General features: G+C 45.7%; 1 protein-coding gene across 7 annotated transcripts; it reads left to right on the top strand.

Moving 5' to 3' along the window:
- Positions 1–5,079: 5,079 nt before the first annotated feature.
- On the top strand, positions 5,080–15,640 carry PRRG3 (proline rich and Gla domain 3). 7 transcript variants are annotated; one of them, XM_066356178.1, is made up of 5 exons: positions 5,080–5,260; positions 6,560–6,644; positions 8,600–8,637; positions 9,587–9,747; positions 10,106–15,640. In XM_066356178.1, the coding sequence occupies exons 3-5, from the start codon at positions 8,631–8,633 to the stop codon at positions 10,631–10,633; spliced, it is 696 nt and encodes a 231-aa protein (XP_066212275.1). In that variant the 5' UTR covers positions 5,080–5,260; positions 6,560–6,644; positions 8,600–8,630; the 3' UTR covers positions 10,634–15,640. The 7 variants fall into 7 exon arrangements, with proteins under 7 accessions (XP_066212275.1, XP_066212271.1, XP_066212277.1 ...); XM_066356174.1 differs by having other exon boundaries at positions 5,080–5,366; XM_066356177.1 differs by lacking the exon at positions 5,080–5,260 and adding an exon at positions 5,561–5,634.
- The last annotated feature ends 1,117 nt before the right edge of the window (positions 15,641–16,757 follow it).

Raw genomic sequence — 16,757 nt, 5'->3', positions numbered from 1 at the left:
CTTACAATTATTATTAAAATTAATAGGCATGTAAGCATAATTACAATGTAAAATATTATGAATGTTTTTATTATGTACTTATCATATTATAGTATATTACTGTTGCAATGAATAAAATGTTCCTTTTATTTATGATATTTTTTCTTCAATTTATTTTTGTCCTTTCCATTGTAAAAAAGTTGGTCACCTTAGTAATATGGTCATGTTACCTATATTGATTCTTCTAATCAATGAACATGTGTGGGAGACTGCAAGCTGACAGGGTCCTTGTAGTTTAGATTTGTGGGGGACAGAGGTGTTGGGGACTGGCAGTAAGCTGACAGGGTCCTTGCTGACCATCCGTCCACCTCACTTGCTTGATTAAGTTGCTAAAGGCTAAGCTTTTCCCCACAACCTCTGATTGTTTGATTAAGTTGCTAGAGGCAATTTACATGCCCTTCCTCTCAGGCTTTGTTTGTTCAACTGTAGGTTGAAATGTTATACCTTAAAAGGATTCCTGTTTATGCCTTAAGACAGGGATCAGGAACCTCTGGCTCACGAGCCAGATGTGGCTCTTTTGATGGATGTCTGCATCCAGCTCACAGACAAATCTTTTAAAAAAATAATAATAACATTAAAAATATAAAACATTCTCATGTATTACAATCCATTCATTTCCTACCGCTCATGTTCACGGTTGCGGGTGGCTGGAGCCAATCATAGCTGTCCTCCGGGACAACACCAAATTTTTATTGGATAATGCGTAATGTACACAGATCTTTGCATGGCTCTCACAGAATTACATTTTAAAATATGTGGCATTCATAGTTCTATCAGCCAAAATGATTCCTGACCCCTGCGTTAAGAGGATTCCTGTTTATGCCTCAGATGTGTGACTTTGTATCAGAGACTTCCTTATTGGCATATGGCTTTGCACTGTATAATAAAGGAGACCTGGGGTTTTGCTCTACTCTTGCTTGCCATCAGCTTGCAGAAGCCTCCCAATCCCAAAATTCTTTTCTCTGAGTTTATTTCTTCATTTCTCACCATTCTCACTCAGGACCTGGACAATTACTAACCACACTGGTACATGGCAAACACTAAAAAATTTTCCATTTCATTGTGTCTTTTCCAATTTCTTTCAATAATTTGTTTTAGTTTTCAGTATATAGGTCTTCACATTCTTTGTTAAGTTTATTCCTAGGTACTTTATTTTTATTGTTGCAATTGTAAAAGAAATTTTACTTTTGAGTTCATTTTCTGAAGTTACATTGTTGGCATATAGAAAAGCAGTAGAAGTTTGTATATTGATATTGTATCCTGTGACTTTACTGTGTTGATTTATTATTTCTAATAGTTTTTAGGAGGAGTCTTTGGGGTTTCTGTATACAGGATCATGTCATCTGCAAAAAGTTAAACCTTTACTTCTTCTTTCTCCATATGTATGCCTTTTATTTCTTTCTCTTGTCTGATTTCTCTGGCTAAATCTTCCAGAACTATGTTGAATAAGAGTGGAGAGATAGGGCAGCCTTGTCTCATTCCTGAATTTAGAGAAAAATCCTTTTTTTTTCACCACTTAGTATGGTATTAGCTGATGGTTTGTTATATATTACCTTTTTCATGTTGAGGTACTTTCCTTCTATTCTGACTTTATTGAGTCTTTTAAACATAAAATGATGTTGTGTCTTATCAAATGCCTTTCCTGCATCTATTGATTGGATCATATGATTTTTGTTGTTTTGTTGAATTGGTGTATTACATCGATCAATTTCCATATGTTGAACCATCCTTTTGCTACTGAAATGAATCCCACCTCATGGTGATGTATTATTTTTTAATGTGTTCTTGCATTCAATGTGCTAGTATTTGTTTAGATTTTTTGCATCTGTATTCATTAGATATATTGTTCTGTAGTTTTCTTTTCTTGTGTTGTCCTTGCCAGGTTTTGGTCTGAGAGTTATGTTGGCCTCAAAAAATGTGTTGGGGAGTATTCTTCTTCTTTGATTTTTTGGAAGACTTTTAGAAGAATAGGTACCAAATCTTCTTTGAATGTTTGGTAGAATTCACTAGTGTAACCATCTGGTCCTGGATTTTTTATTTTGGGGAGGTTTTTGATAGTTGTTTCTTTTTCCTCCCTGCTTATAGGTCTATTTAGGTTTCCCATTTCTTTGTGGCTCAGTCTAGGAAGATTTAGAGTTCTAGGAATTTATCAATTTCTTCTAGGTTATTGAATTTGTTGGCATATATCTTTCATGATATTCTACTATGATCTTTTGTATATTTATGATGTTGGTGTTAATTTCTCCTCTTTCATTTCGAATTTTGTTTATATGAGTCCTTCCTGTTTTTCCTTAGTGAGTTTACCCAGTGGTTTGTCAAATATTTTTGTCTTTTCAAATAACCAGCTCTTTGTTATATTAATTTTTTCTGTAGTTTTTTTTTTTGTTCTTGATTTCATTTAGTTCTGCTCTAATATTTTTTCCTTTTTTGTGAAAGAGAGAGGGACAGATAGAAACAGACAGGCAGGAAGGGAGAGAGATGAGAAGTATCAATTCTTCATTGTGGCTCCTTAGTCTTCTTTGTTGTTCATTGATTGCTTTCTTATATGTGCCTTGACCAGGGGGCTTCAGCAGAGTGAGTGACCCCTTGCTCAGGCCAGTGAGTGACCTTGGGCTCAAGCCAGCAATCTTGAGCTTCAAGCCAGTGACCTTTGGGCTCAAGCCAGCCACCATGTGGTCATGTATATGATCCCACACTCAAGTCAGTGAGCCTGCACTCAAGCTGGTGAGCCTGTGCTCAAGCCAGATGACTGAAGCCATTTTGAGGAGAATTAGCAAGGCCTCTGTGAAAACCAACATCTGTAGAATGCCAAGACTCAGGCTCCTCATTGGGAGGAAGCATGAGTCAGTGCTGTTGGTGGTGTTGGGGATGTCTTGGTATTAAGTTGAAGGCTGAGCTTCACTCCAGATCCCCGCATCAGTCCACCCTCTCCCACCTCAGCTTTGCAAGCATCTAGTGACGTTGCTGTAGATGAGGCTCTGTGTTGGATGTTATGGACACATGAAGAGACAAGGTCTCTTACCCCAAGGTAAAGGAAGCAAATGTGTACCCTATGAACAACTACATGAACACAATGCCTCTGGATGTGGCCAAATCTGACCCGTATTAGGATCATACTAAGCACCAGTCACACTTGATGTGATTATCCCATTTGCCTTTCTCACCGCCTTTTGTGGCAGTTGCTATTATTATCATTCTCATTTGACAGTTGAGGAAACTGAGATGCAGACAGGTTAAATCACTTTCTGGAGGATCACAGAGCTGATCAGTGGTACTGCTAATTGCTGAAGCAGGCAGCATGCTGCAGAAGTGCTAGTATGAATCTTTCCCACCCCTGGCATCCACAAAGCCCCCCCCCCCATTTATACTCTTTGCAGACTGACTGCTGAGAATGTAAGTCAACATAGGTGAGGGGTAGAGAATCCCACAAGACCTCAGATTAGAGATGTCATCTAAGCTATGTGGGAAAAATGAATATAGCGCACAGAGGCTGACAGTGGGAGTAAAGGCATTCTGGGCCAAGAGGGAACAATTAGACTCCTGGTGCTGGAGCCAGATGGTTAGGTGAGCGGCTAGAAAAAGGGAAGAAGCCATAGACCTTTGCCTGAAAGCTGTGTGAAGTCTCCTACGAATATAATGGTTAAGATCAGGATGGGAAAATGGTAGTGGACTAGGAGACCCAAAGAGTGATGGAGGTCCCCAAACAGTTTCCCCTATCAACTATGATCCAGTCTCCTTCCCCCTTAACTGAGTGTGTCTCTAAGACATACACAGTCTTTGGGCTCCAAAGGAACCCTATTATCATTTTCAGGTGATCTTGATTTTTTTCCCCTGTGGAAGCCAGACCCACAAGTCAGGGGCTGTGGTCCTGCTGCCTTTAATAAGGGCGGGCTGAACGTGCTTATCTTGGGCAAAGAGGGAGCTCTTCAGTAATAGAAGAGCAAGCAAGCCAGGGGAGGACTCTGAGAACTGGAGGTAGAGATGAAGGGGAAAGTGCCATTGAGAATGGGGGAGGGGAGGAAGAGTGGGACTGCACCCTAGCCAAGGTTGTTTTTTGCCAGTCCTCAGAGCTGGACTGCAACAGGCCCTGGGGTGATAGAGGTCTCCCCACTTTCCTATTTTCCCTGTCTCCCTGCAGCAGGACAGGTTGGTGTTTCTCTGCCTGGCATCTATCCCAAAGCACCAAATTGGGATAGAGCCTGTTCCAACTCCAGCGCTTGGTTGGGTCCCAGAGGTGCAGAGATAAAAAGAGCCCTGAAAACTATGCAAGGTGCACGTGGCCCCTCCTAGAAGGCTTTCCCAGAGGAGATCCTGAGCTCCTTTAGAACTGTCCTGTCCTCTTTTACCAGTACATCTCATTGCCTGCTTCTCCTTAGACCTGTGCTATCTCTCTGCTACCAGCATCTTGTCCTGTCATGCTGAACCTCCCACAGTGCTGTCTCCTGAGTGCCTCCACTCCATCACTCGCCCAGCGCTTCCCTTGCAGGACTAGGAGATTCCTCCCTCTCCCTTCTGCACCTAAAGAATTTCCTTTATTTCGCTGCAGTCCCGAGGGAGGATTCTCCCCATTTCCCAGATTTGAAAGGAGAGAAGCCTGCTTTTCTGGGGCAGGATAGGGAGTTTATAAGTGAAAAAGCCGAGGTCACCCATTCATTGGTGGAAGGGGTGGAAAGCGGCCTTCACCCGGCCTTTCTTCTGCGGGTCCGCTCGAACCATGGCAAGGCAGACCCTTGCTACTGTCCCACGCTCTTCATTTCTCGGCTGGAGGCCGGCTATAATGACAGGTAAGCCAAGACTGGGGACATTGTGGTGTGTGTGAGGGGGTGGGCTGCGCGGGGACGCCTGGTATGCCGACTTTAGGCGCCGCTGCCTGAGCCCGCTGCGAAGCTTGGTTTCTAAGGGCCTGCGCCCTGGGACACGACGGGCCTGCGCATTTGGCCGAGGGTCCCCTATGCTCCTAGGGCCCGCGGGCCAGGCCCCGCCCCCCAGCGGTACGGGCGGGCGCAGGGGCGGTGCTGGCGGAGTAGGGCGCCAGCGCACGGTGCTTAGTGCGCGCCACCGCCCCTCCTGGCCAGCTAGCCCGCTCACCCTCCCTACTCCTCCTTGAACCGCTCTCACCGCCCCCACCCCTTCTCCTCTCCTCTGCCCGGCGACCGGGTGCGCGGTGCGGCACGACTATCGTGGCCTGGAGATCGGCGCACGGTGGTTGTGGCGCTTGAAGGTGGCGCGCCAGGCGTGGGGCGCGAGGCCAGACCTGGCGCCGAAGGGTGTTAAGGGGCGGGTAGCAGCCGAGCCCCCAAAGGAGAGCAGGGCAGGGGGGTACCGAGGTAATGGGCAGGACTGGACGCCCAGCTGCGAAGGGCGGGAGCTCCAGGCGCACTTCGGCCACAGCCTGGCAGCCACCAGGGCTCCCGTGGTGGCGGGAGGGCAGCGGGGAGGGGAAGGAGGGAGGAGGGGACTACTGGGCTGGGCCGGGGGAGCTTGGCCGACGGAGAGCAGGTGGGCGGGGACAGGGGCCCTGCTGAAAGAGACGCCGCAGCGTGGTGGCGGGCTGCTTGCGCAAGCGGGGCAGCCGCCTCTTGGGCCCGGAGAACGGTGAGGCCGTTTGGGTTGGGCGCCCCAGCCCTGAGGGCACGGTTGGGTGTCCAGGACCACTGAACTGGACTCAGGGCGCTGTTGGGGGAGGATCTGGAGGCCCGGCCGGGCCAAGGAGTTGGGGGTCTTGAGCAGACCCAGGAGAAGAGTGTTGCTGGGCCAGAAGCAAGAGTTCGTGGACTGGGTGCTGGTAGCGGGCTATGGAGGGCGAGTACAGGCACTTTGAGGGCTGGCATGAGTGGAAGGGGACAAGGAGGGTACAGCGTCTGATTTGGAGTATAATTTGGGAGTTCCGTATCACTGGGTGGGTTGATGAGTCGTAAAATTTGGAGATCACAGAAGCTTTTCAAGAGATCAGTTCTAAGTGAGGGAAATAAAAAGGTCTTGGATTTGGAGAAGTGATTTGAAGGCCATGTCTTGTGACTCTAGGTCTGATGGTCGCAAGTCCCCACGCGAAGGATTTTGGGAGCCATGTCCCAGAGTGCTATGATTTGGAAGCTACATACAGCCTAGGGTGGGGTTAAGGAAGGTCTTTGTGGTGGCCTTCCTTCCTTTCCAGGCCTTCAGGATTCAGCTGTGTTCCTGTGGGGAGTGGGTTAAAAATTCCTTTGGCCTACAATCAGCTTTACTGTATCCACCAGGGACAGGAGGAACATATACATGCGTGACTGCTGCAGCAATCTCTGTCGTGGAGCCCTCATGCTACCTCACTGTTGCCATAGTAACAGCCTATCGATGGTGTATTTATAGGGAAGAAGTAGGAGCTACATTTGGGGGAGGGAGGGGGTAGAGGCCTCATAGCAGCAGCAGCAGCAGCAGCAGTGACGTTGGCTATAGAATTGTTAATGGAGTGGGGATATGCCCTGTGAGCTGTTTGGTGGAGCTCCTGGCTTGTTTGAAGCTTACAAATGAATGATTTTTGCAGGTGTCTGATAGCACACATTTGGGCCTATGAGATGTGTGGATGTGCATTCCCAAAGTCAGATGTTTTGAGGAAGAGGCGGCTACATGTAAGCTGTTATGTAATTTTTCCATGTAAAGAGTAAAAGTGCTGCATTTTTCTTTAATAAGCAAAGAAACATATTTTTCTATTTTCATTTATTATTAAAGCCTTTACTCATTCTCTTCAAACCCTGGCACCAAGGTTCCATTTTTCCTCAATCAAAATCTTTGTTCTTAGGCATGCCACACCCTCCTCTGGACACATGACCAGCATTGGCTCTAGAAGAACCTCAGAGATCCACAATGGAAGCATAATTTAGAGATAATAATCCATCTTCACTTTTTTAGAAATTAAGAGTTAAAACTTCTCTCACATCCATTGGCAGATTCACATTTTGATAATTTGGGGTGAGAATGTTTTGATGTTCAAAAGAGAAAAACCCTCTTGACATGGTGTTTTTGTAAATAGATATTAGACTTACTATTTGTCCTTTAGTTTTCATTTTATTTATGATTTATAACCTACCTGTTTTCCAAAAAGATTTGAAGATATGTTTTAAATATATGTAAGACTCTCAAAACAGAAATAAAAAAAGTATATACACATCACAGGTGCATAGCGTATGTGCTTAATAGCTGGACATTTTAGGGCACCTGTGCTTGATGGTCATCAGTGTTAATGCCCAACTTCCTGGCAGCCTAGGCAAGAGAGTACACAATGGTTGCACTGTTCACGTGTCCTGTATCCAGTTAGTCTTAAAACCAGAGCTCCTGCTTGGGAAGGATAGCAGTGGGCTGATTGCTCCCAGATGTGAACAGTTTGGCCAGTGCTCAGAATAAATGCATGAGTGGGAGTGTGTGTGTGTTGAGGAGAACAGTGTGCTGTGGCCATGGTTTACATACTGGCTGGATAATTCCTGATCAGGAGCAAAGCTTTCAGTCAATAGCTCACATCAGAGGCAGCACTTGCATTGAGTTAGCATCTCAGTTTTGATTACATTAATCAATGTGTTGGTACTCTGCTGTGGTGTTCTCTAATGCAAAGACAGGAAAGATGACTTGTTTCAGGAGATCCTTGCCACTATGTCTGGTGAAAACGAATGTAGCAGGTCTCCTTGGTTTAGGCTATGACTTTTGAGGTGGTTATTGTTCCATGTTAAACTTTGCCACTGCCTACTTCTTAAACATGTACTGCCTATTTTCAAGGAATGTGCTTGTCATTAGAGGTATCTAGGGCTTGCCATTGTGAGCAAAAGTAGTTTCGAAAATGGATCCTCTCTCACTGTTGATTTGCTTGACCTCACCTAAGTCCCAGTATTTCTGATATCCTTTCCAATTCAAAAGAGCACAGATTTCTTGAGGAAAGTGAAGAAGGAAGCTTGTTGGAGTTTTTCTTTTTTAAAGTGAAAAGTCAAAGTCTTAGTCTTCTAGACTCAGAATATTCTTTGGACAAAGAGCTAGAACATTTGCTTTGGGCCCTGCAGGGCCTTGGGGAGCTCTGGAGGAGAGCTCTGGGTCTAATAAGAAGCAGTAGAGCTATGAGTGGCCATAGAGAAGGTGTTGTGCCTCATGAGATGCCGCTTTGACCTTAGACTAAACCAGGGGTTGGGAACCTATGACTCGTGAGCCAGATGTGGCTCTTTTGATGGCTGCATCTGGCTCGCAGACAAATCTTTAATAAAAAAAAATAACGTTAAAAATATAAAACATTCTCATGTATTACAATCCATTCATTTCCTACCGTTCATGTTCATGATTGTGGGTGGCTGGAGCCAATCACAGCTGTCCTCCGGGACAACACCAAATTTTTATTGGATAATGTGTAACATACATGGGTCATTGTATGGCTATCACAGAATTACATTTTAAAGTATGTGGCGTTCATGGCTCTTTCAGCCGAAAAGGGTCCCAGCTCCTGGACTAAACCAATGGGGGTGTGTTTGTTCACATTCAAGGGCCAAGAGGGTGCCCTATAAGTTTTTGTGTGTGATTTCACTGTGATTCTGCTTTTCTCCTTTGCCAGGCAAGTGAGACGCTGAATCTGAGGGAGCACTATGGCAGGTGAGTTTTTCTGAGCTTAGGCCAAGTGGCGGAGGGCCAGGCCTAAGGGATAATGGAAAAAGTGCATATTTACCTTTCAAGTCCTTCCAAGCTTTCCTCTTCCAGGGTGTCCCTGTGGTCCCTGTTTGATTAGCTTTTTTTCTGGAGCATATGCTTACTTAGAGATGTGCATCTACCCAGGCCACTATGCAAAAAACTAATATGACAGTCCATGAGGCCTGGAGAAAAGTGCCTGCCTGCTGGCGAAGCCCTACCATCTTGGGCACAAGAGGGACTGGTTGACATGAGAACTAAGAAGTCTCACCTCTAGAGGAATATCAGGAGCAGATGTCACATATAATCTAATGTCTCAGGTCAGGCTTATGGTGGTGCATAGCTCATATTATTCCAGTCACCTCAACTGTAGCTGAGCTTCTCCCTTTGGAATAAGTAGATATGGCTACCACTCTATGACATTTTTGTGATCTGATGACACAGGTGGTCATTCAGGTAGAAAGAAGCCACCTTGATAGAGTTTTATAATGCTACTTGGTATTGGTTACCAGCATCAGCCTCAAAGAAGAATAAATTCTCATGATCAAGTCTCTGATTTTCTCATTTTGATTTGAGACAGGAAACACTGGGTGTTTTTTTCACTGATGACTACAGTATTCAAAATCTTTTATGTCTGTTGTTTCTATGCAATATGCACTCCCCATTTTCCTTCCTAGCACCAGAAACTTGAGTCTTGTTAGGTCCACGGTATTCTAGGCAGATACATCACAGCATCACAGAAAGTCAGCTATTCCATCCCTGTTACAAAGGGCCAACTATGTCTGGGGTGGGGGCTAGTCAGCTGGCTTTGTCTTACTTCCCTGCATCATTGTGCATCTGTGTCTGGGCTGAGTCTGGTTTGAAAGAGCCCCTGGGAATCTCTTGATTCCAGGCCTCAGTGCAGCTTTCTCCTTAGTGTTTCTGGAAGCCAAGAATGCCCATTCGGTCCTGAAACGGTTCCCTCGTGCCAATGAGTTCCTGGAAGAGCTGCGCCAGGGTACCATCGAGAGGGAGTGCATGGAGGAGATCTGCAGCTATGAGGAGGTCAAGGAGGTGTTTGAGGACAAGGAGAAAACGGCATGTACCGCCCTGTGGCTGGGTTCTGGGAGCAGAGGTAACCTCAGGAATAATAAGAGCAGGTCCATGTGCCTCAGATGAAACAAAAGCAATAAAGGAAAGCCAGCCCAGTCCAAGGCAGGACAGTTGAGGCCGTAGAAGAACAGATAACATATCCTTAGACTCTTACCTACTTGACTCTAGAGGCCTCCTCAGATGGGAATGTTGCTCTTTGTCCTTGGTCCATCCCATAGACTCTCATAGTTCTGAGAGGCCAGTCAGATGGGGTGATGTAGGGAGCAACTTTGCGGAAGGTCTCTGAGGTCCATCCGGGGCATGAACTTGTGGATAAGTGTAAGTGGTCTTTCTTCTTTTGCAGATGGAGTTCTGGAAGGGGTACCCAAACGCAGTCTATTCAGTCCGAGACCCTGCACAGAGCTCAGATGCCATGTATGTGGTGGTACCTCTTCTGGGGGTGGCATTGCTGATTGTCATTGCCTTGTTCATCATCTGGAGGTGCCAGCTACAGAAAGCCACCCGTCATCACCCCTCATATGCTCAGAACCGGTACTTAGCCAGTCGTGCTGGGCATAGCCTGCGCCGAGTCATGGTGTACCGAGGCACTGTGCATAGCCAGGGGGAGTCCTCTGGGCACCGGGAGGCAGGGAGCAACCCACAGGTGATGCTGGGGCCCAATCGGGGGGGAAGAACCACAGTCCGCCTTGAGAGCACCCTCTACCTTCCTGAGCTCTCTCTCTCCAGACTATCTAGTGCCACTCCTCCACCATCCTACGAGGAGGTGACTGCGCCCCAGGAGAGCAGCAGTGAGGAGGCAAGTGTCTCTTACAGTGACCCACCCCCAAAGTATGAAGAAATAGTGGCCGCCAACCCTGGCTCAGACAAGTAGTGGAACTTGTGTTTTGTTTCGTATAAAAGCCTCTTTCAGGGGTCTCCTATTTTCTTTTTAACTTTTTAAAGAATGTGCCACCACAGAACAGCCTTAGCCTCCTTGTTGCCAAATAATTTACAAACAGGATTTGTAGGAGTCGGTTGTCAGAGACAGGTGGAGGGGCGTAGAGAACACACATGCCCCTGGAAAGAGTCACAGGCCAGAGAGCCCAGCTCTTCCAGAAACCCCCATGTCCCACCACCTTGTCCTTCTGTCAGGGACTAGCTTCTCTTATGCCAAAGGAATCACCCTGTGAAGCTGTCTATAGCTAGAATGTCTGTAGGCTTGGGCCCTGGGGCCATGCAGCTGCTGGAGACCTGTCTGTATCTGGAAGCCTAAGCAACAGAGATGAGGGAGAGGAGCCAGCCCTTCAGCATTATTTCCTCTTAACAGTCCTGTCCTTACTGTCCTGTCTTACATTTTGAGGACAAGAACAGGACTCAACAAAAAACAGAGTAGTAACAAACACAATAAAACAAAGCACTATAACCTAGGCCATTCCTAGGGGGCCAAGAGAAACCAGTGATAAATCTGTGATACTTTTCTCTACCAATTCCCACCCCCACCCTTCTGATGAGGTTAAAAGGAATATCTAAAGCAACCTGGAAGGATAGGGCGTGTGGAAGGATAAGGGGCAGGGATCTGGATGGTAGAGCTGCTGCCTCCAGATTGAGCAAAGGGACCTGCATGAACTTTACCATCATGAAATGGTAGCTCTGGTTCTGGTGTGCTTGGCCTCTCCCAGGCCTTGGCTCTCCAGACATGTGTAAGCTATGTTAAAACTGCTACCTACTGACATTGAGCCCAATCATAGCCCTGGAGAAACTTACATGGCTGACTCTGCCTTCAGAGTCCATGAGCTCTGAATGGTTGTGGTACAGGCTGGGGCAGAAAGCCTAAGTTTTTTTTCCACATGAGGTTGATTGGCCCATAGCATGATTACCATTAAGTTGGCCTTGTCAGCACTGTGGTCTACGGTTTTGAACTTTAAGGATACTTCCTTTTCATCAGTAGATACATTGAGTTGAACTTGAACTTTAGATGGCTCATTTCTCCTTAACAATTGTACCCACCTGGGGAGAAGACCCTAAAGTGTCCCTTTATAGATTTTTTTTTTTTTTTGCAATGGAGATGGGTAAGCCATCTCCTTTTGGTAGAAGGCCCATCCAGGATTTGTCCTGTCATTGCCAGGTGCTGGTCTGTTTTTAGTAACCCCTTTCTGTGGTCCAGGAGCTGTCTACCTGTCCATATCTGTGAGATTTTGGACAGCAGTGGGACAGAAGTGACCTATCTTTAATTTTCAGTGACCACACAAAAGATACCATTTCCCCAACCCCTTCATCTCCATCCTCCTGGCCTTGGTGCCAAATCACTTTTCCTTTGTGGTGCTTTTAAAAATGTAGCAAATTTTTGTGGGGCCCAAAAGAGTCCATACCAGGACCTCCTGGCAACCACAGCAGTTTAAAAGAAACTGAAAAGACAAGCTTCTTTCTGTTTAAACAGCTTTCCTAGGCAGGTATCAGGCCTTTCTGTTTGAATGCAGCCCTGCTTTGTGGCCACAGATGCTATCTGGAGGCCTGTTCAGTCCTGGACACTTGCCCTGAAACTTGCTTCATGTCAGAAGGCTTGTGTTCTTATCCCAGTGATGCCATCAGCTTGGATAACTGTGACTGGGGTTTTCTATCCTTCCCCCTACCTCACAGGCCTATTCGGAGGCTGACAAAGCTAGTGCCTGTGCAGTACGAATTGCCCTTAGGAAAATTGTAGAAATGTGTAGGTTATAGGGGACCAGTCTTAGTGGAGGCCTTCGTATTACTCTGATATTAAGTCTTAATCTGAGAAGTCAGTCTCCTGCCAGTTGACCCTTTCTGTCTACTGCACCCTCCCCTGAGAGCTCCCTAATGCCAGAGGTGCTGACCAGGGTGGTATTTCCAACTTTCCTTTCTTCCTTTTTTCCTCCCTCTGGATCCCTAGCACTACACTTCTACCCTTCCTCATGAAGGCATTTTTGGCCTAGAAAGCTCCTGCTTTTTTCATGATGGAGCCAAGAGTCAATCCTATTTGGCCATGTTGGAGGATGTTGGGAAGCCTGAAATTCTGAGGCCAGGCTCTGCTCTCCCAGCATTCCCTTGGACAGGAGTCTCTGTGTGACCTGGGAGAAGACACTTACTCCTATGTGTTTGCTCTCCACTGAGCAGAGACTGAGGCATGGGCCCCAGCAACCACAGCCAAGGAACATCTACTTCCTTTGGCATCTGCTGAGCCATTCCCTGTTGAGCTTCCAGGTAGTTTGCAGGTGGATGGAGACAGGGTAGATATGGAAGGAGGAACCTGGCCCAATGGAGGGAAGCACGTGTCCTCCAGGCACTAAGCACAGGCCTGTGGGGAGAGCTCATCAGAGGCAGTTCCTTAAGACCCTGTGCTCTCTGGTTTAGGTGCTTCACAGCATTCTTATGGGTGCGGTTGCCCCCATGGTCTCTGGGATGTTTCTTGCAGTATATTGTAGAAAAAGACTGTACAATCCACAATTGTCATTCCTTGCGGTGCATATTTGGCTTTTACGAATGCTCTGTACATATCTTTCAAACTCTGTCTTTGTATGGACATTGATTTGATACAATGTTATCGCTGCAGTAGCCACATTTTTGTTGTTTGTGGACTTGTGTGTATATGTGTGTGTATGTGTGTATACACTTGTGCACGTTGCCTTTTCTCACATGCTTATCTGAACAATAGCTGGTGTGTAGCTATATTTATACCAGGAAGGAGGGTTCCTGCCTGAAGGGAGGAGTGTTCCCTCCCAGGGCTGGGCAGCCTGATGACAGGGCCCAGTGTGAGGAAACCTGTGATTTGCTGTGGTAGCCCCCCAAAGTTGCCACCTTTTGCCCCCTCACAAAAGGCTTTGAAGAAAATGAAGCAGCTCCATCCTGGGGGCCTCCGCCTGCTAGGACCCCAATTCACATGCCCTTTTCATTTGGTGTCTCTGGCCTTGGCTCCTGTTCTATGGGTGTCAGCAGCTGGAAGAAATCTGAGCACTCCTGAGACTTTTTATTTATTTATTTTTTTAGGTGGAAAGATGTGTGACCGTTGACTTTGGGTGTGGTGGGACTAGTTATTATTTTTCATTAAAAAAGAAAGGCTTTAAAATGTCCTTGAAATATGATTGTCACTTGTTTTCAACCAAAAATGTTCTAAGGATTTTTAAAACAGGAGTTGCTATCTTGTCCCTCTGTGCTGCTCCCCATAGTCCAGAGTTTTCAAAACGGAAGCACAAGAAAAAGAGTGGAGCACACAGACACCCAGTGTGCGTGCACAGCATCAGTGTTGTGCCCTGGCTGATAGAAATGCAACATGGAGCAACTGAAGGCCAGGAGCCTCTTGTTCTACTTGCCAATCCCACTGCCATTAGTGTGAATTCTTTAGGGTGCTTAGGAAAACAGGAATCTGCCTGATTTGTTGGATGTTGTCTTTTTTGTAGCCTGAATATAAAAAATTCAGGACAAGAAACTGGACTGGAACCAGATGGTTCCTCTTTGGCTGGTGTTTAATCTTTTGACACCCAGTGGCATCCCAGGAGAATAAAAAACAACACTGCCTCTAGATTGTTCTTTTATCCGAGAGGTCATCGGGAGAGACTCTTACCTCTGCTCTATCTTTCTAGGAGTATGCGCTTATGTTATGTCTCATGTGGGTGCCCTCACATTGAAGGCCAAGATGGACAGCTGGGCTGATGTAGGGTGCTTTTCAGCTTAACAAGTAATGAAACTCCACCTTAGGACTCCATTGTTTCAGAAACAAGCACATCCTCCCCACTGAACTCTCGTCATACTAATTAGTTTAACTAGTTAATTTAACAGTACTGTAATCAGACTGCCTGCAACTATGATAAACACCCATTAACTTGAAGCCCACTAATTCAGAATTTAGAGAAAAGTCACAACTTAAGGTAATTCACAGTATATGCGATCCTTGCTTCATAGAAATAGTTGAAATACTTTTCCCTTTAGTCAGTTTTCAGGGTCATATGTGTAACAGGGATCTAGTATAAAATGAGTGCCCTTTTCAGATAAAAGGCTCAAGATATCAAGGATCCCTGCACCGTGCCTTCAGCTTTGGAGTTCAGCAATTCTCATATGTAAGGTTCTTTCTGTACTGGATGATCTCTTGTTCTCTCTCCATTGTGGGGATGTTGGGTATTGCACCTTTTCATTCTCCTCCTTTATATATCCTAAGAATAACAGATTTTGTGAAGTAGACTGCAATGTAAAGTAATATAACTCTGTATATTGCTAAATATTCTGTAAAGCAGATGTTTTGCTATCAGACTGGCCACTCCTATCATTTGTTCCCAAATATTCAAACGTAGGTAGTGGTTTTTGTTGTTTGTTTGTTTGTTTTTTTCTCACAGGATGTGGGCAGTTGAGTCTCTCTCTAGCAAGAATTTCTCTGACAAAGATATCCAAACAGCAAACCCCTTCGGGTTCAATGCTTCAACAGTTGTTCCACTATACTGAGATATCTGCCTGTTGAATAGTGCCTGCCCTTCTCCACCCCCAGCTCAAGCATTAAGACAGATATTCAAGATTGGGACAAATCCCACAGCTGCTTTTGCCTTCAAATCCATCTCCTCTTATGGATGCCACTTTCCCAGGCCTGAGCACACCTGCTGTTTCACTTTATGATTGTGAAGTTTTGGTAGTGGAAACCCTGATATGTGCAAATGAGCTTATAGACATGAATACTGTGAAATGGATTAATTTTGGTACCACTTTAAACTCATATTCATGTGTTCATATTCATGTGTTAACCCATGTCAGCTGGGGAATCTGCACTCAGTAACAGATCAGAATTTCACTGGAACCTGGGGGCAACAAACAAACAAACTTGCTTCTAATCTCTCATTGTAATTATTGAGTTAAGCTGTTAAATTTTGTCTCTTTCTGTATAAGATAATGAATAATTATAAAGAGCAAATATTATTTACTTGTGTCCTGTCCTCATCTATTTTGGATCCCCAGACTTCCATGGGTCATACACAGTTGTGGGCCAAACTGTTTTTTGTTTTTTTTTTCAAAAGTCAGACTATATATGAGGAAACAGCCCAAACCAGTTTGGAAGCAGGAAGCAGAGATTTCTTGGGTTCTGATGTTTGTCTCCATGTGTGTAAGATGATCTTCTGACCCACCACTCCCACACACACACATACCCACCCCAGGATGAAGTGAGTAAGCTCTGTCACAAATCACTTCAGCAACTTTCCCGTCACCTGATCCCTGGTTACTAACAGAAGTGTCCCTTGCTAGAAGAATGACCGAGTTCATTTCAGAGCTGGGGGAGGAGCTTGAGGGAAGGTTTTCCCTGTGCCCTTTGTAGGTGGGACATGATACTCAGACTTCACCCTGGCTCAGCTTCCTGAAATTTGAGGATAAGAGTCAGAGACTATTTAGAGGGCAATAACGTCCTCCCTTCTCCTTGGTGGAAGTGTGCTCTTAACCCCAAACACTCTCAGCTGTTGGTGTGGAATGAGATATAGCCATGATACATTGCTGGCACAAGTTGGGCCAATCTCTAGCAATGAAAGTAATCTGCTCTTTAATAGGAAAAATCATAACAGTGATGAGACAATAACAATAAAATTGAAGGCCTCCTTTAAGGGTTGAATGTAAAGCTAAATGCCAGGAATGACAGCCAGAGGCCTTGAGTTCCATTCTTGTCCAAGTCTGGCTTGTTGAGTCATGCCAACTTTCTGAGGATGCTGGGAAGTCAAATGAAGACTCAAGCAGATTCTATGACACAGATGGGTTTGGAATTTTAGACTCATTTTCAGAAATAAGCATTCTAGACAGTGACATAAGATCCTAGGCTAGCCTGACCAGGAGGTGGCGCAGTGGATAGAGCATCGGACTGGGATGAGGAGGACCCAGGTTCGAGACCCTGAGGTCGCCAGCTTGAGCGTGGGCTCATCTGGTTTGAGCAAGGCTCACCAGTTTGGACCCAAGGTCGCTGGCTTGAGCAAGGGGTGACTCGGTCTGCTGTAGCCCCACGGTCAAGGCACATATGAGAAAGCAATCAATGAACAACT

Source organism: Saccopteryx leptura, chromosome X (genome assembly GCF_036850995.1).
Source record: "Saccopteryx leptura isolate mSacLep1 chromosome X, mSacLep1_pri_phased_curated, whole genome shotgun sequence".
Classification (NCBI taxonomy): Eukaryota; Metazoa; Chordata; class Mammalia; order Chiroptera; family Emballonuridae; genus Saccopteryx; species Saccopteryx leptura.
Note: the sequence above shows the minus strand (reverse complement) of the source record. Positions and strands in the feature narration are given on the sequence as shown.

What these genes read in the sequence shown, in the direction of transcription:
- PRRG3 (XM_066356180.1), top strand. An exon ending in TTGAGGACAAGGAGAAAACG is followed by an intron (nt 9,748 to 10,105) that starts GCATGTACCGCC and finishes CTTCTTTTGCAG; the next exon opens with ATGGAGTTCTGGAAGGGGTA.